This window comes from Schistocerca serialis, chromosome 8 (genome assembly GCF_023864345.2).
Source record: "Schistocerca serialis cubense isolate TAMUIC-IGC-003099 chromosome 8, iqSchSeri2.2, whole genome shotgun sequence".
NCBI lineage: Eukaryota > Metazoa > Arthropoda > Insecta > Orthoptera > Acrididae > Schistocerca > Schistocerca serialis.
This window is the reverse complement of record NC_064645.1, coordinates 47,985,789-48,012,621: the sequence shown is the minus strand read 5'-3', so window position 1 is coordinate 48,012,621 and position 26,833 is coordinate 47,985,789. Positions and strand designations below refer to the sequence as shown.

General features: G+C 43.3%; 1 protein-coding gene across 2 annotated transcripts in view; it reads left to right on the top strand.

Annotated features, from left to right (window-relative positions):
- LOC126416700 (phosphatidylinositol phosphatase PTPRQ-like) overlaps positions 1-26,833 on the top strand; it is a 179,519-nt gene that overhangs the window by 18,830 nt on the left and 133,856 nt on the right. For both annotated transcript variants that reach the window (XM_050084508.1, XM_050084507.1), the window contains exon 4: positions 20,778-20,899. In XM_050084508.1, coding sequence (XP_049940465.1) covers positions 20,778-20,899 — 122 coding nt within the window. The remainder of the gene's footprint in view (positions 1-20,777; positions 20,900-26,833) is intronic.

Below are 26,833 nucleotides of genomic sequence, written 5' to 3'. Positions count from 1 at the left end.
TTTCCACCAGAATTTTCTGTGAACAGTAATCCAGATTGACAAGCACGAAACGGAGAGGAAACTGCTAGACAAATTAAAAGATAAAAAAAATTGCTGAAGATGAATTGTTGCAGAACTGTTGAAATAACCTGATCTGAAACCTTAAAATAAATTACATTGATATGCAAAACATGAGGCAAACCGAAGTTTTTCTGGATTACTGAAAACTGAATTGATACATCTACTGCATAGGACAAGAGACAGAACTGATATTAATAAGTTTTGAAGGGACTGACTTCTTCCTGCTCCATATGGAATTATATTTCAATGTTCCCTAGACAGAGCAGAACAAACGTTTGAATTCAAACAATTTTGAGACCAAAGTGATCTTGCATAGAACAAATTTTGGTCCGAAATTCAACTCTCAAACATCAAGAAAATTTTTAATGAGAAAGAGCTTAGTACGTTTTTGGATTTAGAAAGCATTTTGTTCGAGCACTGTAAGCCTCCCTTTGAAAGTCTGAAGGAAGAAGTTCCAGGCCTCAGACTCATTGTAATTATCACTGAAGCACTGAAAGGTACAAAATATAGGGCCGAATTATGGGGAGATATTTTATAATATTTTGAAATTAAAACAGTGGTGAGAGAAGATGATGAAGTATCTCCACAACTTTTCAACTATTTCTCAAAAAACGAACTCCTAGTGTAGTGAACACTAGCTCTGGACTGTAATATAGATGAACTAATGAAATTTGGAAGAACAAAAATCGGGATGGACTGCTTAGTTTATTGAGACGATCCAGCAACTCTATGCCAGAGCGTTTAAACAGCACAGAGACAAATAGGTATTCTGAGAGGAATAACAGAAAGTATCACTGCAGAAAAGAAATTACATATTTAGCAATAGTCTGGCACAAAACTCTTAAAACTACTTATGGGAAAATCGAAAGCGTTCCTCAGATCAGATATTTAGGTGAAATCATTTACAGAACTGCCCTGGGAAGACTGTTACGAAACACGTTGTCCGTACATGCAGACAGCTTTCAAGGTTCCAAAAGATGTGCATTACAAAGACTGCACATGTAAATACTGAAAACTGAGATATTACGACAGAGTAAGGACTGAAACCATGATCTTAAACAGAAAGGGCACATTTAAGAAATCAAAATGAGAGAAAGAAACGTAATCAGGGAATTTTTATGTAAACATTAAGTCAACATTATGTATAAGTCAACATTAAGTATAAGTAAATAAAAAACCATAATTTACTTAGATGTGAAAATTCTATATGAATATTAAAGGGATAACCAACCAGATTAACTAAACACATTATGGGACCCTACAAAGCTCACAGTAAAGCTAAAATTGAAGCAATAAAAACAAGAAACAAGACAAAATAAAGAGAAAAACTGATGGAAACAGAAATTGATGTACGAGGGTGAATAGTCTTAAGGCAGAAAATTCGACTGGACACTTTGGAACGACACGGCCTTTGATCATCATTTGTAACATTTACCTCAGTCAGTTTTCTTGAAACCACGAACTGTTCTGAAGCGATGCATAATGCCGCTCAACGTGGGAAAGTTGCTTAAAAGACATATCACACTAACGTGTCAGCAGGGTGCATAAAACATTCTGCTTCCTATTGTGAAAATAGTTGTTTAACAAAGGTTTGACTGAAGTTACTAATATGAAACGAGATTTTGACTAAATGTTTTTGCAGTATTCTCATTTTAACAGTGAATAATGTGTTATGAAGTCCGCCCTAACATAAAGTTGCTATGTAAAGAACGGAAATTTCTAAGTCAATAAACGTTTAGAAGGTTGGGCGACAGTTATTAGTTTTAATACGTTCTCTCAATACAACACAGCTGAAAAATATTCAATAACCTAAGTTAGAAATAAGGTTGCGTAGCACTCCACTCGGAATAGAAAGAAAATCACAAAATTCTCTAGTTCGTCGAAACACCTTGGACAGTTGTTTACGCCAGATGGCAATCGTTTTCTCAACTTCTCTGCTTCTTTGACTAAGCACCAAGAAGAACATCCGAAAATTTCTCTCTCTCTGTGAATGCTCGAATGTTCTCCTTTCTGAAGGGCTGAAATAGCCAAATAGCTACATAATTTTTCGTACTTAATGTCGTAACTTCCCTACCTGACCATTCCCAATTCTGAATTTACTTAAATCTGTACCCAGTTTCTGTATTTCCTGAAAAGCAACTGAACTAAAAATCATTTTCTTTTACTCTCCGCAAGGAAAGAAATAATGATTTTGCTTCAACGACCCCTGCATTGGGTGTTTTATATTAAGCACATCATACCACGACTGCAACACACTGTTCGATTACACAGCATGATTTACATGCTCATTCATCTCAAATCATAACAACTTGCAAGATTCATGCACTCGATACAGGCTGCATGCCCTCCTTCGCTATGACAGCGCAAGTGACATCTATAACGTTTCTTTACTTTTCATTGTGGTCAGGCTTCTATCTGAAATTACTTCTACATTTTTCATGGCGCCTTTTGTTTGTGTGACAGCCATAACACGTTATCTCTTGTTTTATTGACAATCCCGGTTTTTGTTTCTTCACATACTCCTCCCGCGTACACATATCATCTAAGACTAAAATCTGTTACTGTGCTAATATATCCACAACAGATAGTCAAGAAATAACGACCCAGCTGTACAGCGAATTCCAAGTTTATTTTAGTCAAGATACCACATCTTCCTTCTTTGAAGTCAGCTTGAAACAGTCACAAACAAAATAAATATTCTTGTTTTAATACAGACTGGACTTGAGACAGAATGCCTATCAGTGGTGAATCAACATTCTGAACTGAAGTCTTTGAACGCTAGGTGCCACAACTGGGTCCTGAAGGGACCTGTCAGAGTCAGAGCTTCCAACAATAAATGAACAATTTCAGCGAAGCCACTTGTAAGGACGAACACAGAATTGTCACAAGTCCGCTGCTCAGTAACCATGTCTGTTCCATGTCTTCTTACGTAAAAGCTGTTTCACAGATTCTGGGATGCAAAGACTGACATCGGCTGCTGTGACGACATAGTGATGGTTCCAGAGTGAGGTACTGAAAAAGTACTGCATTTTGCGTCTCGGTTAGAAAAATGACTAGGAGTGGACTGACGCCTCAGAGCCCTAGGGTTGGCCTAAGTACAGTTGCAGGATCCATCATAAAACATGTCTTACTTTCTGTCATGGGTGGTGTAAGAAACAGGCACAAGTGCTGGCTAAGCTGGTGTGTCACTGGGTAGCTCCTTCAGAGGTCCACCAGCCACTGGGTGCTGACTGGTGCATTTGTCATCCACAAGTGGAAGCTGAGAAGGTCGCATCACTGGAACTAAAGAGGGCGGTAAACTCGTGGACATGAAGAGGAGACCATGGCAATGTCACGTTCCATTAATATGTTTACTGCAAGTGGTACCAACTGGAAGCTTTACTTCCACCCTACAGCGTCCAGAAGTCGGGAAATGAGACAGTTGGGAGCTAATGCTGATGGCCTTTGGATAAAACTAAGGCCCATACAGGATCAAGGAAGAAAAACCTATCTTGTGTGGACCACCATGAGGATGACAGATAGGAGTAGAATGACGTACAGAGGGTAGCGACCCATGAGAGTTTCTGTGAAGATTTTTAGCCTGATTTGACCAGTCCTAAGACGTGAAACAGTAGGTGTGAGAACAGGGTCAAACTAGCTCTCAGAGTCCATTTTGATGAAGATAGGACACTTGGATTAGCATCATACCAATAAAACGTTCAGCCAACCCATTAGACATGGGGAAGAACGGGGCTGTGTGAATGAGCTTGATACCTCTGAATTCACAGAAGGTTTTAAATGTAGCAGAAGCAAATTGGGAGCTACTATCAGTGACTATGGTCTCTGGGACCCCTCAATGACGAAAACACCGGATAGGTGAAGATAGTTTGCCCAGTGGATGTGTAGGTCATTCAGAAGACTGTTTGTGTTGGTGACGACCGGCCAGAAGTGTCCCAAGATGGGAATATTGAAGTTCAAATGTAGCTCGGACTGTTGTGTGGTCCTATCTGGCAATGCAAAGAACCAACATGGCCAACGGTTTGCTTGCGCTGACAGTTTGGGCAAGCCTCAACCATGTGGGTGACGGCATTTCACTCCAAACCAATTTTCAGCAGGCTTAGCTCTTCGTTAGGAAAAGCTTCAGTGTCCAATATGTAGTTCAGCCAATATGCATAGTTCAAGACCAGATGGCATGATGTCCTTGGAGCAGCTGCTGTCCCTCTGTGTCAAGGATACCATGTTGAGTGTTGAAAGCTCAGGAGAGTGATGCCAGCACCATAGACACCCTGATGTTAAAGGCACTGAAGGTCCTGAGGCCAACAATGTCATTCCATGTGGTGAATTTTTGCGAGCAATTGGTCCTTGGCTGTGTGGTATGCTTGAACTTGGTTTCAGAGAGTAGGCTTGCTGTCACGTATTTGGCAGCAGTGTCCAGATGGGAGCAGATCTCTGGATCAAAGTCAGAGGATGCGTCCTGTCCCAGCGGCAAACGTGAGAGAACATCTGCATAGCATGATGAGATGTAGAGCAGAACTGAATGTCATAGCCATAACTAGACAAAAATGGGACCCAATGCTGAAAGCGACAAGCCACCCATATTGGAATAGAAGCAGATTCCTGAAAAGGCCTTCTGGTTGGTCAAAAGGATGACGTGGTGACCTTATACGTAGTCATGGATTTTCTGAGACCAGGTATAATCGCCAAAGATTCTTATTCAACTTTACTATCAATGCATTATGTCACAGACACAGTCTTTGATACAAAGCCAATGGGATGTTCATCCTGTTGAGGACATAGAATGAAACAACCCCCATTCCATAGTCAGAGGCATCCAGTGCCTGGCGGTTCTCGTCCTGAAATGGGCCTTTTCCGCCTTACCTATTTGACAGCATGTGACACTGGCAAACCTCTCCACCTGCTTTGGCGGGGTAAAACTCCGTAAGAGATGTAGGCCAGAAGAGGGTCCATTTCAGATCCCAAAATGTAGCCCCAAATTCCAGGGTTCAATTCCAGCAGATATTTTATTGGAGGAGTAGATAACAAGGGTTTGGCTATAACCACAATGTGCAGAATAATTTTACGATAATAACTGTGGCATTCACTGTCAGGTCGAGAGGTTTGGCAAGGTCACATCCTGTCAAACAGGTAAGGTGGAGGAAGGCCAATTTCAGGTCAAGAAACGCGATTTCACACTCTGGGGTTCAGTTTCAGCGAACGTTTTTGTGGAGGAGGTGATGCAAAGGTTTGGTTATGGTCGGACTGTGCAGAATAAACTTATGATAGTAGTTGAGTTGCTCCAACACCGATTTAGCTGGGTGGCGTTGGTGGGGGTAGGAAGATGTTACGTTGCCTCCACTTACTGTGGGGTAGGCCAAATGCCCTAGGCGCTGAAAACATTGCCTAAATATCCACCCTGGGAAAAGGAGAAACAACCCTTACCCTTATTGCACTTGAGGTTAGCTCGATGAAGAACTGTGAAAAGTGCTCAGACGAAGTCTGCCAGGTTCTGAGAGTTGTTAATGGAACAGTCCCGCCCTTAGGCAATTTTGGGTTTGCAAACAGAAGTGGAACATGTGTCTCAAAGCAACTGACTCCTAAGCCATTATCAGAGGAGAGCAAACTGAAGTTTGATAAGAAAGTTTTCAGATGGGTGATGGAACAACGAAAGTGAGGGTTTAAGGTTCATCACGTGAGAGAGACCCATGCCTAAGAGGATGAGAAGGCCTGGTGCATCCATGCCCCAGAATCTTTGCTGGTCACCAAAATGGTGTCCACTCAATTCACCATGTGCAGGAGCAGCTGGGTCAGGTGCTCCACGAACAATGAAAAATTGCATTTACACTGGCATAACCAAAAGATTGGCTATTGCAATGGTAGGGACTGAAAGGGATGTTGATAATCGAAAAATGTTGGGATTCTGCATCCAGAAGAAGCTGGAGCTAAGCATCACTGAAGTCGATATTAGCAAACATTCTGCCACCAGGGGTGGATTGGGATCTCCCTCAGCCTGAGAATAAGATAAGCATCGATAACCAACAGGACATAGATAGTGGACTTGAAATAGCCACAGATATGCAAGGCCCTCGTGGGATTGGCAGTGACGGATTGGGGGAGGCCTACTGGGTGTTGAGTACTTTGGAGAGAATGCCTTTATCCTGGAGCCTCTGTAACTCATGTTCAAGACTGTTACAGCATGTTAATGGAACAATCCCACCCTTAGGCAGTTTTGGGTTGGCAAACAGAAGGGCAATATGTGTCTCAAAGTAACTGACTCCTAAGTCGTTGTCAGAGGAGAGTAACTTGAAGTTTGATAAGATAGTTTTCAGATGGGCGATGGAATAACAGAAGTGAAGGTTCAGCACGTGAGAGAAACCCTTGCCTAAGGGGATGAGAGCGCCTGGTGCATCCATACCCCAGAATTTTTGCGCAAAGAAAGGTAAAACAGTATCGCGCCTTTGCCATAAAACAGCCGCAAACCTTGATGAGATCGTTACTGCAAATCAACAGAGGGGTTGAAAAAGAGCTACAGGGGGGATGTGACTCCGCTGGCAGTACGAGTTACAATCAATTATGTTGCCAAGGCCCCAGTTGCGATCTGCAGCCAGATAGGTAAGTAGTTGATGTTCACCGTGATGGAAGCAAATCTCCTGTGAAGCGATGTTCAGTGTGCTTACGACACCAGGAAAGCTGTTTGCGTCCTCATGTCCCTCTGTGTCTGATGGGCAAATTCCACTGACATCCTTAGTGATACCTGCTAAACGTTGTCATGCTGGGCGGACTCCCTGCAGGGGGAGCAGTTAAGTGACAGGAAGGACACTGGTGCCCTTGATGGCTAAGAAACATTGGCTAAAGGAAGAAAGTTGCTGTGGGCAGCACTGGATCACAAAGAGTACGCCTCCATCCTGTGCGTTCGTCCAGGGACAGGTGCTTGCCTTGGACAGAGGGTGGCGCATACAATGGTTGGCGCAGCCCATGGGTTCCGCACACATTGCAAAAGTCCTGCAGAGCAGCTTGTATAGCTAAGACACTGATCGAACGCACTGATAATAGGGAGGCAAGTTTCCAACTACAGGTCCTTTAGCTCGTGGAGGTCCATGCAGAGGACTTCACTGGAGACATGAACATGAATTATGCCAGTGATCAAGGTGTCTACAGTAAGATGGTTTACACTGTTGGTTGCAACACCGAAAATGTCAGTCACGTGACAGGCACTGAAGGCAGGTTATTGTGGCAGCTTGTGACAGCAAAAGAATTTAGGGCGAGCCACCAATACATTTACATGAAAAACAAAATAGTCCAAAAGGCTAGACTTGATGTGACCATAAGGGAGAGCGTGAGTTTCGATTCTGGATGAAATATTACTAAATTTGGCGTCTGCAAAGGCCACGTCAGAGGTTCCAAGGTGCGAAGACTGGCACAGACAGCAATGGCAGCGTAGCAGTGGCTCTGGAGGGCGTTCATGACCGTATTCGTCGCCTGGCCCAGGAATCCCACTGACTCTTCAGGACACAAACGAGTACAGCCGCAACCGCCAGTATACAGCTTGTGCTACTTCCAGTCACGTGGCCGGCATAAGAAAAACGTCCACATCACCAGCGACACCTGTCGTCTCGTAGGGAGCGTGAAATCCCTATCAGAAACTTGAATGTAATGTGTGCTCCTGCAGAGTAGGCATAATCCAATGATACAACCTATAAAGCAAATATGAGTATATATTTTCCCCTAAAATTTCATTCTCAAAATTTTACAATTGAAAATTATGACTGTTTATCTTCAAGGAAAGTGATTCAACAGAGAATATTATTTACTGTAGTTCCCCAATAGGCTCTCAAAAAATAGTTATTCTCAAAGTGAGAATACAAACAGTTGTTACAGATATCAGGTTGCTAATGAATGCAGTTTTAGCCTTATTTACTTCTTCCTAATATTTACATTGACTTTTCATACGTATTTGCAGAAAAACTGAATCCAAGAAAATCGTACGTTCATATAAAAAAAGCAGAACATAGTTACCATTCGTTACCTGTTTCTTTCCTTAACTTTAAACACAATCACAAAAATTTTGGATAAAAAGCGTTGCCTCTCAGGCATCTTCAAGTTCGTAATTTTTCAGTTAAGGCAGAGATGAATTATACATACATTACACAAATATCATTTGCTAATCTTTTCAGTCTTCTTTCTCTTTCTCACTCTGACCCATAGAGCTCATGTCAGTAGATTAAAAGCTTTAATTGACTATCTACTTTCTCCTGGAATCCCCTAAGTCAAGGGTAATATTTTTCCGCTATTACTGCAACAACGTACTTCCTTCCTAGCCTGCTATTTCCTTTACTCAAAACGTTATCTGTTGCATCAAATAGCTTCACTATCTACATTACATATGCCAACTTCCGACATATTGCTGAAATCATTTTCAAGAAACATATGCTACTTACTTGCTGCTTCTTATATATGTCCACTTAATTCACATGTATTTTCATAAAACATTGGGCTTAGCCACAGCCTGGGGGATGTTCCCAGAATGAAATTTTCACTCTGCAGTGGAGTGCACTGATACGAAACTTTCTGGCAGATTGAAACTGTGTCTCGGACCGAGACCCGAACTCGGAACCTTGGTCTTTAGCGGGCAAGTGCTCTATCGACTGAGTGCTAGTTCTGCAAGATGTGCAGGATAGCTTCTGTGAAGTTTGGATGGTAGGAGACGAGGTACTGACGGAAATAAAGCTTTGGGAAGGGGTACTTTGGTAGCTAAGTCGGCAGAGTGCATTCCCGCGAAAGGCAAAGGTCCCGAGTTCAAGTCTCGGTCCGGCATACAGTTTTAATCAGCCAGGAATTTTCGTATCAGGGCACATTCCGCTGCAGAGTAAAAATGTCATTCAGGGACCATTTAGTCTGATTGGTAACATTGTTCGTATCACACAGATTTCTTCACAATTTCTATGGTTACTATTATTTATATCAGATACAGGCATAATGACCATAGATTTAGTGTCAGAGAGACCATCTAAAAATTTTCTGCTACCACACTCAGATTGCTTCTGCTATCCAGTAACTGCTGTGTTTCCCCACTTTGCACAAACATATTTCTTATGTAATATTCTACTTTTCCATCTTAGACTTTTAATCCAGCATCTTCCAACAAGCCATAAACATTGTTACACCTTTGGAAACCTCCTATATCCCTGGAGATTACACATATTTATGGGATTATTTTTCGCAATTTTTCGCGTGCTATTTAGCTAATCTGTCAACTACTGGCAACTAAAATAATTCACCGAATCTGACTACTCCCTGTACTTCTGAGCCCCATGTCTAATTCTTCCACTTTTCCCACCACATTACCCTCTTTACTATCTTCGCATACCAACTGACACCCATCATCTCCATCCTCTTCCTCACCTCTCTTAGAAACAAATAATCAGTCTTGAGTTTTCTTCAGTACTTGGCTCTGAGCACTATGAGGCTTAACTTCTGAGGTCATCAGTCCCCTAGAACTTAGAACTACTTAAACCTAACTAACCTAATGACATCACAAACATCCATGCCCGAGGCAGGATTCGAACCTGCGACCGTAGCGGTCGCGCGGCTCCAGACTGTAGCGCCTAGAACCGCTCGGCCACTCTGACCGGCCCCTTCAGTACTTCCTTTAGATCCTCATCCTCCAAGATCTCCAATCTTAAACTATTTATGCTCTACCTGTTTTCCTCATAAACATTTCACCTGTTTCACTGTATATACTATCGTCTTCATCTGACTTTTTCTTCACTCGCATGCCCCTTGTACTACAATTAGTACATTACAATAACTATTTAATTTTTTATATTTATATACTCCCCCAAGTCACGATAAAGCATACATGCTTATCTCTGTTGTGTCACATCTTAAATTACTTTTGGATTCCATTATCTCATTAAGTTACGTTATTCTCCTGTATTCTGTAGTCCTGTAGCATTATCCCTTCTAACACCTACCTGGGGTTTTTCATCACACCGGTTCCCAGAACTCGTGAAGATAGACGTTGGCTGTGGTTATTGTATCACAGGCGCAGTCTCTTTGACTGTTCAGACATGTCACTAAACCCACCCAAAGATATAAACAACCATGCGTGAGCAGCGCCTATTAGACGGAGGGGGTCCGACAGCCGATCAGTTCCAGTCATTCCACCAGGAAGAAGGTGCACGGTTAGTGTTGTCTAAAATTCAACCATGCCTAGACAGTCAATACCGCGGTTTGATCGCGTCCGCATTGCTACTTTGTGCCAACAAGGAAGTGTCCAGGCGTCTCCGAGTGAACCAAAGCGATGTTGTTAGGACATGGAGGGGATACAGAGAGACAGGAACTGTCGATGACATGCCTCGCTCATGCCGCCCAAGGGCTATTACTGCAGTGGATGACGGCTACCTACGGATTGTAGCTCGGAGGAACCCTGACAGCAACGCCACCATGTTGAATAATGTTTTTTGTGCAGCCACAGGACGTCCTGTTACGACTCAAACTGTGCACAACAGGCTGTATGATGGGCAATTTCACTCTCGACGTCCATGACGAGATCCATCTTTGCAACCACGACACCATGCAGCGCGTTATGGATGGGCCCAACAACATGCCAAATTGACCGCTCATTATTGGCATCACGTTCTCTTCACCGATGAGTGTCGCATATGCCTACAACCAGACAGTCGTTGGAGACGTGTTTGGAGGCAACTCGCTCAGGCTGAACGCCTTAGACACAGTGCCCAGCAAGTGCAAGAAGTTGGAGGTTACCTGCTTTTTTGTTGTGGCATTATGTGGGGCCGACGTACGCCGCCGATGGTCGTGGAAGACGGCGTAACGGCTGTAGGATATGTGAATGCCATCCTCCGACCAATAGTGCAACCATATCAGCAGCATACTGCCGAGGCATTCGTCTTCATGGACGACAATTCCCGCCCCCATCATCCACATCTTGTGAATGACGTCCTTCAGGATAACGACATCGCTCGACTAGAGTGGCAAGCATTTTGTCCAGACATGAACCCTATCAAACATGCCTGAGATGGATTGAAAAGGCTGTTTATGGACGACGTAGCCCACAAACCATTCTCAGGGATGTACACCGAATTGCCGTTAAGGAGTGGAAGAATCTGGACCTTGTGGATAGTGTGCCACGACGAATACAGGCATGCATCAATGGAAGAGGACGTGCTGTTGTGTATTACAGGTACCGGTGGTTACAGCAATCTGGACCAGCACCTCTGAAGGTCTCGCTGTATGGTGGTACAATATGCAATGTGCGGTTTTCATGAGCAATGAAAAGGGTGGAAATGATGTTTATGTTGATCTCTATTCCAATTTTCTGTACAGGTTCCGGAACTCTCAGAGCCGAGGTGATGCAAAACTTTTTTGATGTGTGTAAAACAGGGCAGTCCAAACTGCATAAAGGTGTGTACTTATTTAGTGGTGACCGGTTTCGACGACTGTTCTGGTCATCATCATACGGCCTACTCTGTGAAGGGCGTTACGTGAATGTACGCAGAGGGACGTAAACTACCAACACAAAAATGAGCATAGCACGTTAACAGTTACGCAAAAGGAAGACAGCTGCACCGACGGGAGTCTGCTGGAGCTGGCGGTGAGCGCTCGCCACTCTAGGGGCCGCGTGTAACCTCTGCTGCGCGACGTTTGATTTACAGCGCCGAAATAGAAGGAGCTCCACCCACCGTCTCCAGCACCGCATCACTGTCAGCCAGTGGCAGTAAAACATGTTAAATAAAGTATAAATAGGATTATTTGTGTACACCCTTGTGAAAAGAGATACATCGATACTCACAGTGAAGTACTCTTGGCCCAGTCGAGAGACACTGAAATGGCCCGAATTTCATCTGTGGTGCTGGCATCTGCCGTCAGTGGGGCTGAGGATCGCAGTTGGGTGTTTTGCTAATTCGTGTGTCGGTGCTCCAGTGTTGCTAACAACTGTACGAGGAGACATTTCTTGCTTGTGAACTAAACTCTAGGCGGCGTAGCTGCTAGTGGGCGTAGTTTCTTCAGCGTCTTGTTGCCTGGGAATGTGTGCTGGAGAAGATCGACGGTCCTCCTCTTTAGTCGGCCGGTAGGTTCGCCTTCCGTCCTCGCGTGTATGTCGTCCTATCGTGGGTCGCACAGCTTTTGCCTGTAAAGGTGACTCGGTAGCAGGACTGTACGGTTCCCTCTGTCTGGAGGGAGGACGACTGTTTCAGAATCTTCTCGGATCGCTCGAGTCTGCGTCGAGTGTGCCAGATCCTCTCCCTGACCAACTCTGCTGGCGATCCTCTAGGCGGCCGCAGTCCTGGTGTGTTGAACGACCTTCGAAAAAGATGGTGTGATTCGGTCCTGTCCGCGTTTCAACACAGACATGACGGACTAGTAAGAAAGGAAGCGTGTTTCTGGAGCCGGCCTTGAGCACGGCCAGAGCACAGCGGCGGCCTACGTGGGGGTCCGCTCCTGTCGCGACACTCGAGGAGGGGCCGCAGGCACTGCAGCCACGCAGCTGAAGGCCCTGCACGGGCACTGGGGACGGGGGTAGAGAGAGAGAGAGAGAGAGAGAGAGAGAGAGAGAGAGAAGAGGATAGGGCAAGTTCGGATAAAAGTACGCGTCTGCTAAGGGTTCGCAGTGACATTTTGTCTGTATTGGCAATACTACATTGCGTTGTTGGTTCTATATTGACGCCATCACATGTAATACACCAGATTTATTGGTTGTAGCAGGTAAATATAAGTTGTTTCAGATTATGTAATCTTTAAGTTGCATATCCTAAGCAGAAAGCGCTACACGTGGTGATTAACTAAGATACGCAGATATTTTAATATGCTATTCTACAAGTAAAACTAAATAAAAAAGCTGATCTAAACATAGGTTTGCAAATGTTTAGGTATGGAGTTGCAGCTAATAAAAGATTTTGCCTGAAATTTAGCAACTTCGCTTACATGAAGCCAACGCAAGACTATACGTGAAACGCCCGCTAAACCTGCATGGCACAACACGTGATTAGGATTGTGGAAAGGGCCAATTAAGGTGTCGGTCAGGTTCACTCAAAATTGTAATTTATTGTAATTTAATAACTTTTTTAAACCAAAAACTTTAGAACTACGAGTTTCAAAAAGGCAACTATTTCACGGCTGAAGGCCTCCAGACAAAAAATCTTAAAGCAACAAGATAAATCTCAAGTGGTAAAAAAAAACATGCAGTTGAAATTGCAAATAATATAATTAACATATACATATACGCAGCGAGGCTGAGAGCCTCAAGGAAAGGGTGAATAGACAAACATAGACAAGATGCAATACAAACAGCCGAAGGTCCACAATAACATTTTCAAGATTTAAAATAAATTACCATAACCTTTCAAAGGCAGAAGGCTGCAGTGTTATTTTTTTGTTTTTTTTTTTTTTTTTTAATTTAGAATAAGGATTTAAGTGGCTGAAGGCCCACAATTGATTTTCTAAAATTCAAAAATGCATAAAATCCAATAAAAACAAGAATTTCTTTAAATCATTGGCTATGGTAGATTATAAACAGACAAACACCGGTGAGAAGGACAATAAAGAAAGCGACACTCAGAAGCCTCCAGGAAGGTCTGTCAGCCCCCGTTCAGTTAGGTGAGGCAGGAGGTAGTGAGCCAAACTACACTTGATCCGTCGGAACCCAACCAGGGGACAGCCACGGACCGACCGACAAAACGACTTGCTTGCCACCAATCGGTACATGAGAACTCAAACACCAAAAGTTACAAAGGTGATTATGCACAATGAAATGTGCATTAGCTGTCAAAACTACACACCATGTTGGACAGCGACAACAGGTGAGGAAAGGACGCTGCCTGAAATTAGGTTAGTGGCCAGGGCAGGTAACTGGAACACTAACGGCCACAAGGCAGAAAATTCCGCTGGTGCACTTGAATTGTCGTCAACCAGTATAGTTAGTTGCACTGCATGGCGGCTAAATTTCAGCAATAGAAACACTCAGTGTTGCTCACAGGAAAATCTCCCCAACAGTGAACCACCTAAACGAACCACCACAACATGAATGGACGTGGCTTGGGTAGTTGAAACCACTACTCACCTTTGACGTTCTGGGTCGGTGAACCACGAAGCTCGTAGTGATCGGACAGCTCCACCCATGCTCCGACTCTGCACAGGGACCGCCAGCGGACCCAGCCGACTGCACCGCGCGGAGATAACTTCCCTGGTCCCCAGCAACCGACCGACTCCATCAGAATGCCGACAACATCTAAAATAGTCATCAGTGGAAATAACGCCAACCACACACACAACCTGACAAACACTTACACGAAGACCTGAACGATACCCCACAGTAACTAAGCACGCACGAAGACAAATCGGGAGTCGATGCACACACACAAACACAGCCGACTCATGAACGATCGGCGAACCAAAACACGTCGTCCGGTAGGACGACCGACCGACGATCCACCAAGACCGTGGCCCGGCTCAAGTGGTGCGTGGCGGCAATGGTCGGGCGAGCCACGTCGACGCAGACCTCACTGCTGCTCCAACCCGACCGCACTAGTGCCGCATTACAACTCCCTGACTGGCAGGTCCAGACTGCCCTCCAGACGCGTCCCAACTGACTGGCAGACCCGAACTCGCTATCCGAACTCGCTTACGACAGACAACGACCGGGAAGTAATAGTAGTCGAGCAAAGATACTACGAGAGGGGATATATCGATACGCGCTGCTAACGCCGCTGATGGTCAGGCAAAGCAGCAACTCAGTGACAGAAGTAATTTAAATTAACGTAACGACAAGGAAGTACGTTAAAAACAGGGTGTGAAATACATGACGGTGGGAACACGAGCCACACACGTCTCAGTACGAGGTTAATGTGAAGAACGATTTCCATTTATTTTGTTGTTATTGATCTGGTGAATCTAACAAAACATGTGCGAGACGCATATTTGCAGTAGTTTTCCGGAAGATCCAGAGAGGCAAATCGCTGCTGGTAATTGCGTTGCACAGTTGCATGTGGGTTTGCTTCAGACCATACGTGCTCGTTATGTAAACTGGTTATAGCATCTAGAGTAAACTGTGCCTCAACAGTAACTAAAATGTGTTTGTGTTACTGCCGGTCAGTTTATTGTACTTCAGTGTACGCCACACCTTAGATTGTGAAATGCCAATCGTTGAGAGATACGTCGTGTACTGGTACCCGGGCTATGTTGAACAGCATCCATAATGCCCTCATCATCGGCTTCTCGTATCGAGCACTGGTACTGATTGTGAAAGCTAGGTAAAGAACCTGTCTCCCGTAACATTCGAAATACTCCACTAATGGTTCGTCCATTCGGAATCCTCCGAGTTGGATAACGTACACGATATTCGTTAACTGCAGCCGTAGTATTACCATCACATTTACAATAAATAAACATTTTATCAGCGTATTCCTCTGTCGTAGATTGGAAAGGCATCCCTATTTCATAAATAATCTACAAACTACAACAGTTGCATAATATTGTTATTATGTTCTTTCGCTGAACAATACAGAAAACTAACTCGTTTCAAGGTTAGGAAACGACTGAAACAACTCACTAACGATTGCCAACAGTGACATAAACGTTTCTACATTCTTAATCGAAATTAGCAAATTTACTTGTATAATAATCTTTGCTTCTCTGGATGTTATGTAAAACTACTGCAGATATACGTTCGGACATGTTTTATTAGAATCATCAGACAACAACAAAATAAATGGATATCGTTCTTTACTTTAACCTCGTGCAGTTTTGTGATGGCTTCATATTAGCGAAGCTGCTAAATTTCAGACAAAATCTTTTATTAGCCGTAACTCCGTAACTACACATTTGCGGATCTACGTTTACATGAACTTTTTTTTAAGTTTCACTTGTAGAATAACATATTAAAATATTTGCATATCTTCGTGAATCACCCTGTATAAGCACACACAAGAGAACATAATTATTTGCCAAAAGAATCGCCGTTCTGTGAGGGAACAAACCACAGCACGACAAACAGCGGGACCAAGCAGTGACCGCCATTTGTGATATTTTTTTGAACTGTGTGGCTCAACAGGTAAGAGCACGCCGCGAGACAGCGGGGGAGGCGACGGGCGTACTCTCAACTGCTCCTCCCTCCCTGTCCGTTTTTATCGGTTACTAATCCAGGAAGGCCCGTTAGGCAGACGGATACGAGTGTTTTGTTTCGAGCTGCACTTTCTCGAGTAGCCGCAGTCCGAACAGCTGAGAAATCCCCCGAGTGAACTGGAGTATTCCCGTTCAGTCCCGATATCGTCACAGCAGAAGACTTTGGTCCCGCACAAGTCACTGAGAGAGCCGAATTTCCAACAATTGAAGAATGAAAAGGAGTTCAACAGAAGCCCATGGACAAATGCTGCTCCTCAGTGACAGATGTTTTGTCTGTGCAGTCGCCAGGAAGAAAACCGCGAACGAGACAGAAATGAAGTTCACAGAGCTGTAGGCCTATCCAGTATTTATCCACTGCCAAAATATGATCGACCCTCAACAAAGAAGAAAATGTTAAAAAAATGCATTCTTGGACAAACAAGTTAAACCAGACAAAACCAAGAAGAGTCAAAATACCAGGATCTGTACGGCTGATCTCGACTTAACCGCGGCACACATTTCGGGAACCACCAGGTCCAAATCCATGGAGGGATCTAATGTTTTGAAGTGTCCAGGGTATTTTGAAATCTACAAGGAGCCCGTTAAGGGAGACTGGATTAAATGTGATGATTTCTCCCAATGGTGGCATGAAGAATGCACAGGTTATGAAGGAAGGACATGGTGAATTTTCTTCTGATTTATGTTAGTGTACACTCTCTGACATGTCGCGTACACTTGCCAGAAAATGCCGCTGAGAGCACGAAGGAGCTGTGACGTTTACGGTTTGTGTTAAAATTTAGGAAGCTGTTACTGATTGTCCTCAAATAAACCAGCAATATAGTGAGATAGGTTATATAAAACTGCAACCAGTCACTTTTTCGAATAATAATGTTTTATTCCATGAACCGGTTTTCGAACCTTTGCAGGTTATTTTCAGATGGTTTATGGAAGTTACATAATTATTTCTAGCATAATGAGGGGTGCTGGTTCTATGACAGGAAGATGGAACACGCTTTAATGTATCGACATGACTATTACTTATCTGTCGAAATGGATGTAAATTAAGTTTTTTACCTACTGCGACAGTATGGGCGGCTTTTTCCGTTAGTGTCCTGTCTGTCTCAATTTTGATGTCCAGTTGTTATATCACTACACACACTTCACACAAACTATATTAATCTACAGTCTGACAGCGAGACTTTGCCAGCATCCAGCATGCGCTTTACAACTGTTGCTTGTTTTTATTTAATCGTATGGCTAGGGGCCCCCCGTCGGGCAGTCCGTTCGCCGGGTGCCGGTCTTTCGATTTGACGCCACTTCGGCGACCTGCAGTCGATGAGGATTAAAGGATGATGCCGATGAGGACAGCACAACACCCAGTCTCTGGGCGGTGAAAATTCCCCGACCCAGCCGGGAATCGAACCCGGGCCCAGAGGATTGACAATCTGTCACGCTGACCATTCAACTGTTGCTAGTAACAAAGATCTTGATAAAAAGATATGGTAGAGCCCTTCTTTGCACAGAGATGTAATTTGTTCTTTTTTATCTGTACTAAAGTCGATATAAGGGCACATATTTCAATCAGACCTGCGATAACGGGAGAGCACAAAATAAAATACATAAATAAATTGCTACAAGAACTAACTTCAGGCGATCTGACGCCTTATTTCTATTTGTATATTAACGTATAATACATGCAGTTATTGCAAATATTTTAATCATGATTGGCATTAACATGAGTGCCCAGGAATCAATAATACAGAGTTATTGTATTTGCAAATGAGATACAGCTGCTTGTACAACTAGGACATCTATATTTAAATTTAAATTTTTAAATTAATAACAAACCTTCAAATGAACTGTTGACTTATTTCTCTTGCTAAGTTAACTGTCATAGTAAATAAATAAACTAAATTTCCATCCATATCGACAGATAATCAAAAGTAATGGCGATACATTAAAGCGTGTTCCATCTTTTTGTCATAGAGCCGGCACCCAGCATTGTGCTATAAATAATGATCTAACGTCCAGAAACCATCTGAAGATGAACCTGAAAAGGTTCGAAAACCGGTTCATGGAATAAAACATAGTTATTCAAAAAAGTCACTGATTGCAGTTTTATATAACTTATTTACATTCAATGAACAGTCGCGGTTCTAAAATATCCGTAATGGATAAGCATAAACCAGCTATAATTTGTATAAGAAAAGTTTGTTTTAACCTTGTCATCTACTAGATATCAGCGGTTAAGTGCTTAAGTGCGTACTCTTCTCCGACTCTGCAGTATAAGGGCGGCACGCAGCAGATGTCACTCAATCATCAGAAACGCCTGAAGATGGCAAGAGGTCGGGATGCCGAAATGTCGCGGCTTTTAGATGACGCCAGCCGGCTGCATACTCGAGAGCTATTCAGGTTTTTCCTATGACGCGAAAACGTAAAATCACACATGAAGTACAGCCTTATTTGCCGTAACCATGTATACTAATTCATAATATTCGACAGGGATCATTTTTAATTCCACTTTTTCATACATACATAAATAAGTACCTACCTTCACACGTGGGGAATACATAGCCAAAACTATTTCTGTCTGGCACAGAATATGGATTGAACAAAGTAAAGAAGAGGACCTTTCTGACAAAGCAAACGTTGTCACTCTACAGGTGTCAGAGTGGTTTGCCAATTGTAAGTATTTGAAAAGCAACGTGCATTCTCTACTGTGGTATGGCACCATTCACAGGAGAATGTTGGTCTGGGCGTAACAACATTCTAAAAACAAACAAGAACTACTGCAATACTGAAAAGCGCACGCTGTAGTGACTGGTGCAAACGTTCTTTAAACGGCTAAGAATCTTGACCCCTCCACAGCTATGCAATGAACCAAAAGTACACCGAATAAAGAAATAACTGCTCTGACAGTAAAAGTATGCACTATTACAGCTGAAAGGTAAATAGTAAACTGTTACCTGCTGTCACCTCATACGAAAACGTGTCTCTCGTGATGGAGCAAACCCATTCAGAAAGTTACTTAAGTGTACGACCCACCATGTTAGCCGTTTGGTCCAACGCACTGCTTTCCGGGCGGGAAGAAGTGACGGTCCCGGTACGAATCCGCCCTGCGGATTAGAGTCGAGGTCCGGTGTGCTGACCAGTCTGTGGATGGTTTTTCAGGCGGTTTTCCATCTGCCTCGGCGAATGCGGTCTGGTTCCCCTTATTCCGCCTCAGTTACACTATGTCGGCGATTGCTGCGCAAACCCTGTCCCCATGTACGCGTGCACCGTAATTACTCTACCACGCAAACATTTGGGGTTACACTCGTCTGATGTGAGACTTTCCGGGGGCAACCGGTCAGTAACCCTGGGTTCGCTGTGGGACGGCGGTGGGGTGAGTGGACTGCTGTAGCCTGTTGTGGGTTTGTGAACCACTGAGGGCTACGGCGGGGGCGAAGCCTCCCCGTCGTTTCTAGGTGCCCGGTTCAATACAATACTATAGAACACAATACTTAAGCCTACACACTTGTTTCCAAATTACATGTTCTTAAACGGAGTGTGCTTTACGCTTGTTCCAAAACTACTTCCACTTTTACACCCATTATGTATAAACTTGTGTAAATCACTCATTTGTTCATATCTTGACTATCCACCATAGTGCATCAACGATATTCTAAATCATCATTGCAGCCAACACTATTTTATTTATAATTGCTACTTTTGTATATTTATCAAGGTGAGCGAACAGCGGAATTTAGGTTGTGGCTTGAAATTGGTGTTACACTCTTTAATTTTATCATCTACGTGGAAAAATATTTGTATTTAACGTCTTACATAGAACATGTGTGTGTAAGTGTACTTGTGTGTGTGTGTGTGTGTGTGTGTGTGTGTGTGTGTGTGTGTTTCTGATTGAAGTCTTATTCTTTTTCCTGCAGTTATTGAATGTACCGTAGTCGTGATCACAGCAAAAACCTCGTAGACAATACATAGCTTGAACGATGAATTGTGAGAGAATAAAACGCGTACAGCCGTCCTAGAGTGCTGACACCCAAGTTTTCAGATAGTCTGCTTAACCAGTTGTGCTGGCCACCGTTGAGGTATATGTAGGGATCGTGTCAGCCCCTTCCGCACCAACTGCACCTTGAAAATGGCGCACTGAGGCGCCGAAACTGGTTGCAAGAGAATAAATAAAATCATAAGGACGGCTGTAGGCGTTTTATTTTCTCACTATAGGAAACGACCTCGGTTCAGAGACCGCCTGTCAAAGGGATGGACGTACAAAAACTGAATGGTAAATGTGCAGCTGTGACAGATATCGAGCAGTATAACAAACGAAAAATACTTGCGAAACTTTATTGATTCATCTAATTTTGTAGTTTTTACATCTCTGGCACTTTTGGGTGATGTATAATTGTATATATTGCCACTATAATCTGTGACGTGTTCATAATGAATCTTTTGCAAACTGTCTTCGTTATCTCTTAGGACCTCACAGGCTGCTTTTTCTCCTCACGTAAACCTTCACCACCACTGAGTCGTTATTTTTCAGTCTTTCCCCTTTTCCTTTTATTGTTTCGTGATCCTTGTCTTTCTTACTGATGGACTGACTTGAAATAATTGTTCTGTTTCAGGCCCAGGGAGGGTGAGAGCAGCGAAGGCAGCGCCCTCGCCGTCAGGCAGGCAGTTGCGTGTCACATGGCTTCCTCCATGGAATTCACAAGGCCAATCTCTGCGGTATAAAGTCAGATATCAGGTACCTGAATAGACTGTCAGTAACGTAATACCTATAATGTGAATGAAAAAACAGACGCGAGTATACAGTAATTACGTCTAAGAATTCAAATTACCGTTCACTAAATAGCCAGCACGCTGTCCCATAGAAGAGGATGATAAACTGTTCCGAAGCTATTCTGCATGCTCGTCAACTAATCAGCAATTTCTCCAATTTCTGAATAGACATCTATTCGCACATACACCCTATCTCATTGTACCGTATATGAACTTGCTTTTCTTTCTACTTTTGTCCTTAAATATAATAATATAATACGTTTCCAAGTGTTTTGTGCACCCTGTTCTTTCTCTCGTTATCCTGAGGCTCGTTTGTGTTAAAATCTTTAACATAAATTTGGTTAAGTATAATTCGAGAAGAAATTCAGAGTAACATGGATCGCTTGGATCTTGTCGTATTTCTTATAAACAGGCAATGAAAGGGAGGTAGGAAAGATATAATTGTTTAAGGCGATATCAAAACCGGAACTACAGCTCCTGTAGTCACGATAGTGCAGTGCCTGTATTGTTCAGAAATACAGTGCGAAGTTCCTTGGGACGCGCTTGCATGTCCAAAAGAGCTGGCACTGCGGCGACTACAGTCGTTATAAAATACATGAAATGTATTGGCAGTTACGAACATGGAGAACAGTCAGCTGTAGACTGGAATGGCTACACTTATTATTTGTGCCGGGCCGGGCTCGAACCGAGATTTCACGGTTATCGCGAGCGGTCGCCTCACCATTAGGCTACCCGAGCACGACTCTCAGCCAGAACCAAACTTCCGTAAGTCATCAATCATGAGTCTGCTACCTGCACTCGTACATCCATTACGTACACTATGTGATAAAAGGTATACAGACACCTACCTGAAGATGACTTAGCAGTTCGTGGCGCCCTCTATCGGTAGTGCTGGCATTCAATATGGTGTTGGCCCACCCTTAGCCTTGATGGCAGCTTCCGCTCTCGACGGCATACGTTCAATCTGGTGCTGGAAGGTTTCTTGGGGAATGGCAGGCCATCCTTCACAGAGTGCTGCATTGAGGAGAGGTATCGTTGTCAGTCGGTGAGACCTGGCACGAAGTCGGAGTTCAAAAACATCCCAAAGGTGTTCTACAGGATTCAGGACTCTGTGCAGGCAAGTCCGTAAAGGGATGTTACTGTCGTGTAATCCTTCCGCCACAGGCCATGCATTATGAACAGGTGCTCGGTCGTGTTGAAAGATGCAATCGCCATTGCCGAATTGCTCTTCAACAGTGGAAAGCAAGAAGGTGCTTAAAACATGTGCTGTGATAGTACCACGCAAAACAACAAGGGGTACAAGCCCCTCCATGAAAAACACGCCGGCCGGTGTGGCCGAGCGCTTCTAGGCGCTAGAGTCTGGAACCGCGCGACCGCTATGGTCGCAGGTTCGAATCCTGCCTCGGGCATGGATGTGTGTGATGTCCTTAGGTTAGTTAGGTTTAAGTAGTTCTAAGTTCTAGGGGACTGATGACCTCAGTAGTTAAGTCCCATAGTGCTCAGAGCGATTTGAAGCCATTTGAAAAACACGACCGCACCATAACACCACCGCCGCCGAATTTTACTGTTGGCACTACACACGCTGGCGGATGACGTTCACCGGGCTTTTGCTATACCCACACTGTCACCAGATCGCCACATTGTCTACCGTGATTCGTCACTCCACACAGCGTTTTTCCACTGTTCAAATGGTTCAAATGGCCCTAAGAACTATGGGACTTAACATCTGAGGTCATCAGTCCCCTAGACTTAGAACTACTTAAACCTAACTAACGTAAGGACATCACACACATCCGTGTCAGAAGCAGGATTCGAACCTGCGACCGTAGCAGCAGCGCGGTTCCGGACTGAAGCGCCTAGAACCTCTCGGCCACAGCGGCCGGTTTTCCACTGTTCAATCGTTCAATGTTTACCCTCCTTACACCAAGCGAGGCGTTGTTTGTCATTTACCGGCGTCATGTGTGGCTTATGAGTAGCCGCTCGACCATGAAATCCAATTTTTCTCACCTCCCGCTTAACTATCATAGTACTTACAGTGGATCCTGATGCAGTTTGAAATTCCTGTGTAATGGTCTGGATAGATGTCCGCCTATTACAAATTACGAGCCTCTTCAACTGTCGGCGGTCTGTCTGTCTGTCAACAGATGAGGTCGGCCTGTACGCTTTTGTGTGCTGTACGTGTCCCTTCACCTTTTCGCTTCACTATCACATCGGATACAGTGCACCTAGGGGTGTTTAGGAGTGTGGAAATCTCGCGTACTGACGTATGACACAAGAGACACCCAATGACCTGACCACGTTCGAAGTCTGTGAGTCCCGCAGAGCGCCCCATTCTGCTCTAGTGACTACTGAAGTCGCTAATATGAAGTACATGGCAGTAGATGGCACAACATGAAAAACGTATGTTTTGGGACCGTCGGATACTTTTGATCACATAGTGTATATTCCTATACAGTGAGGTGCATGTATGTCCGAAGGAACTTTGCATCGTATTTCTGAGCAACACAGGCAGTGCAATATCAAAGCCGGACAAGCGACCTTCTATTGAAATATCTCCCCCGTACAGGAATATACATAATAGACGTACGAATGCAAGTATTAGACACGTGTTTGACGCCATATGGAAGTTTGGGTCTGGCCATGAGATGTCCTCACGTAGTGTAATAAGCCTAATGGTGAGGCAACCGCTCGCGTTAAGTGGGAAATGCTGGTTCGAGTTTCGCTCCAGCAAAAATTTTCCTTGTCGTCAATCCATTATACGGCTGATCTTCATCCATACTCCCAACTGTGAATACAATGATGTAGTCCTAGATACGGTTGCGGAGGTGGTTAATTTATTATTAAACTTCCTGGCAGATTAAAACTGTGTGCCCGACCGGGACTCGAACTCGAGACCTTTGCCTTTCGCGTGCAAGTGCTCTACCATCTGAGCTACCGAAGCACGACTCACGCCCGTTACTCACATCTTTACTTCTGCCAGTATCTCGTCTCCTACATTCCAAACTTTACAGAAGCTCTCCTGCGAACCATGCAGAACTAGCACTCCTGAAAGAAAGGATATTACGGAGACATGGCTTAGCCACAGCCTGGGGGATGTTTACAGAATGAGATTTTCACTCTGCAGCGGAGTGCGCGCTGATATAAAGCTGTGAGTACCGGCCGTGAGTCGTGCTTCGGTAGCACAGTTGGTAGAGCACTTGCCCGCAAAAGGCAAAGGTCCCGAGTTCGAGTTTCGGTCGGGCACACTGTTTTAATCTGCCAGGAAGTTTCATATCAGCGCACACTCCGCTGCAGAGTGAAAATCTCATTCTGGTAATTTATTATTATTTCCTTCATTTCATAAATATTGGAGAGAGTTTTTAAGTATCATCACAAACGAAATTAAATTTTTTTTGTTAGTGTAGTTACCACAACAATTGCCCTTCTTCGCGGTGTTTTAAGTGATTCTAATGTATCGGAAGCCAGTGAATGTATAATATCTGCGACTATGAAATCCAAAGCAAAACAGTAAAATTGAGGGAAACTTAATAATGAAACAAAATGTCAACTTCCATGTCCCCAGCATTCCAAATACGTATGATCTTAGAAGTTGTCATGTATAAATACGGAAATCATACGAAGAAACAGGAAGCTGGTGTATAAGGCTTTTAGAAATATACAATTCATCAATATGGACTATTGGGATGCACTGTATACTCCAGTGTGTTAAATGTAAGTTCAAAAAATGAGGTGGAAATAGCGAGATGGTAATGAAATCCTGTAGCCACTCCATCCAAAGGAAGGGACAGCGTCATCGAACCAGGTTAGGAATACATTATAGAAAGCAGTAACAGCATCTCAAGATTGTGGAGTTGCTGCTCTTGAATTACGGTTTTTGCAGATAAAATTATTTCATACAACGTCCGCCTGTTATGCAAACCGCTGGTTTTTCATGTGACCCAAACGTCTTTCAGCACATGTGCTCCATCATCAGAGGGTTTTCTATATTCAAGTCTGTGAAATGTTTTTGGCACCGGATTTGAAGTTTGGCTACTTACTATCACGCCCTTGTGTGTGTGTGTGTGTGTGTGTGTGTGTGTGTGTATTTAAGCTGCTGTCTTTCCTGTAAAGTTCCTTTAATGTGATAAATAGTGTGTATGCAGAATATAGTGTATTCATTTATAACCTGATTTCCTTCTCCTGTTGCCCTCAGTATCTAGAGGTTTCCTTATATTGTTAGTTAATAGCATACATTGTGGCTGGATTTTAGTGTTTTTTAATCTTTCTGTTGCAGCTGGGTTGTGGTTTTGGGACATTATGAGGTCTCCAAATGTGCTATGAGGGTTTTGAGCTGTTCTGAATATGTTGTTTTAACGTTTCTGCATGGTTTTCCTATGTATCCTGACTAACAAGTGTTGCCTAAGGGTTCATATATACCTGATTTGCTGAATTTATCTGTAGCTGTTACCTGTGCTCTGAGTTTTTTCTTAGTTATGTTATCTGTTCTACTTCTATTTAAAGTCCTTTCTTTAATATTTTGCCTGTTCTGTGAACAATACTGTTGTTGTAGGTGAGTATTTGCCATTTAGTTTTGTGTGTGTGTGTTGCGTTGTTGTATATTGCATATGTTCATTGTTTGTGTGTTGTGTTCTTTTGCGTGGTGTGTGTTGCTGTGTGTATGTGTACTCTTCATCCATTTTCCGTTTACGTATTTGTTGGTTTACTTTGTCTATCGTATTGGTATGAAAACTGTATTCCACTGCTATTCGTTTTGTTGTATTTACCTCCTGTGTGTAATTCAGTTTGTTTATTGGTGTTTAGTTTAACCTGTGGAGCATGGATCTGACGTTTGCTTACTTGTGACCATTGGGTGGTTTGATAGATTGTGACTGGTGCTGCTCGTGGTCATTAGTTTCCTAAATATTGTGAAGTCACGGATGTTGTTTATTTTTGCATGCTGAGATCCATAAAATTATACATGTTGCCTATTTTTGTTTCTGATGTGATGTGGATTTTTGGCTGTACATGACTTGTTTCACTGTGCAGCTGGTTTGTGTGTGAGTGCAGTTCATCAGTAAGGCGTATTATGATTCAGCAAAAAGATGCTGCTATATAAATTTGTATTTGCTTTTTTCACAATGTGTCTGAAGAACTTGTCCTCCTATTTAGTCATGAATACGTTAGTTAAGAAGCCACTCACCGGGGGTCCCATTGGCAGTCGTTCATGTTGGAATGAAATTCTTTGTAGAACCCAAAGTAAATAGGTCGGTCCTAAGATAGTTGCTATTTCATAAATATCTGTGTCTGGTGTGTTTCCACGGTGATTTAGTCACTGTGTGATGATGGTTGCTTCATCTATTGGAATGCAGGTCTTGTATGTAAATGTCCTTGATTCTGCCTATTAATTCCTGTGAGTTTTTCGGGTCCCTGTTGTTTTCAAACGTGCATGCTTTGTTTAGTGATGTGTGTGTATTTTAGGCTAGGTGATGTGATGGAGCATTTCTGAAACTGATGACAGTTTTTAAAGGAATATATTGGTCGTGCAATGAATTACAACAATTGACCAGTAATCCAACAGCAATGGCCCAGAAAAACACTTTTGTAAACAATAGGAACCTTGAAAGCTCAAAGGAATTAATGGTCAGAATGAAGAATATAGACTACTAGGCATAGTGAGCCTTATATCAATGTACAACTGCATTCCAGTAGACAGGACAACCAACATCATAACACAGGGACTAAATCAACATAGAAACACACAAATTATTCTCGGGACTGAGACCTGGCTGAACCCTGAGATAGGAAGTTCTGAAATATTTAGTGAGGGTTGGAACGTGTATCGGAAAGACAGATTAGACACCGTAGGAGGTGGTGTCTTCACTGCAGTTGACAAAAATATTGTGTCTACTGAGGTCGAAGA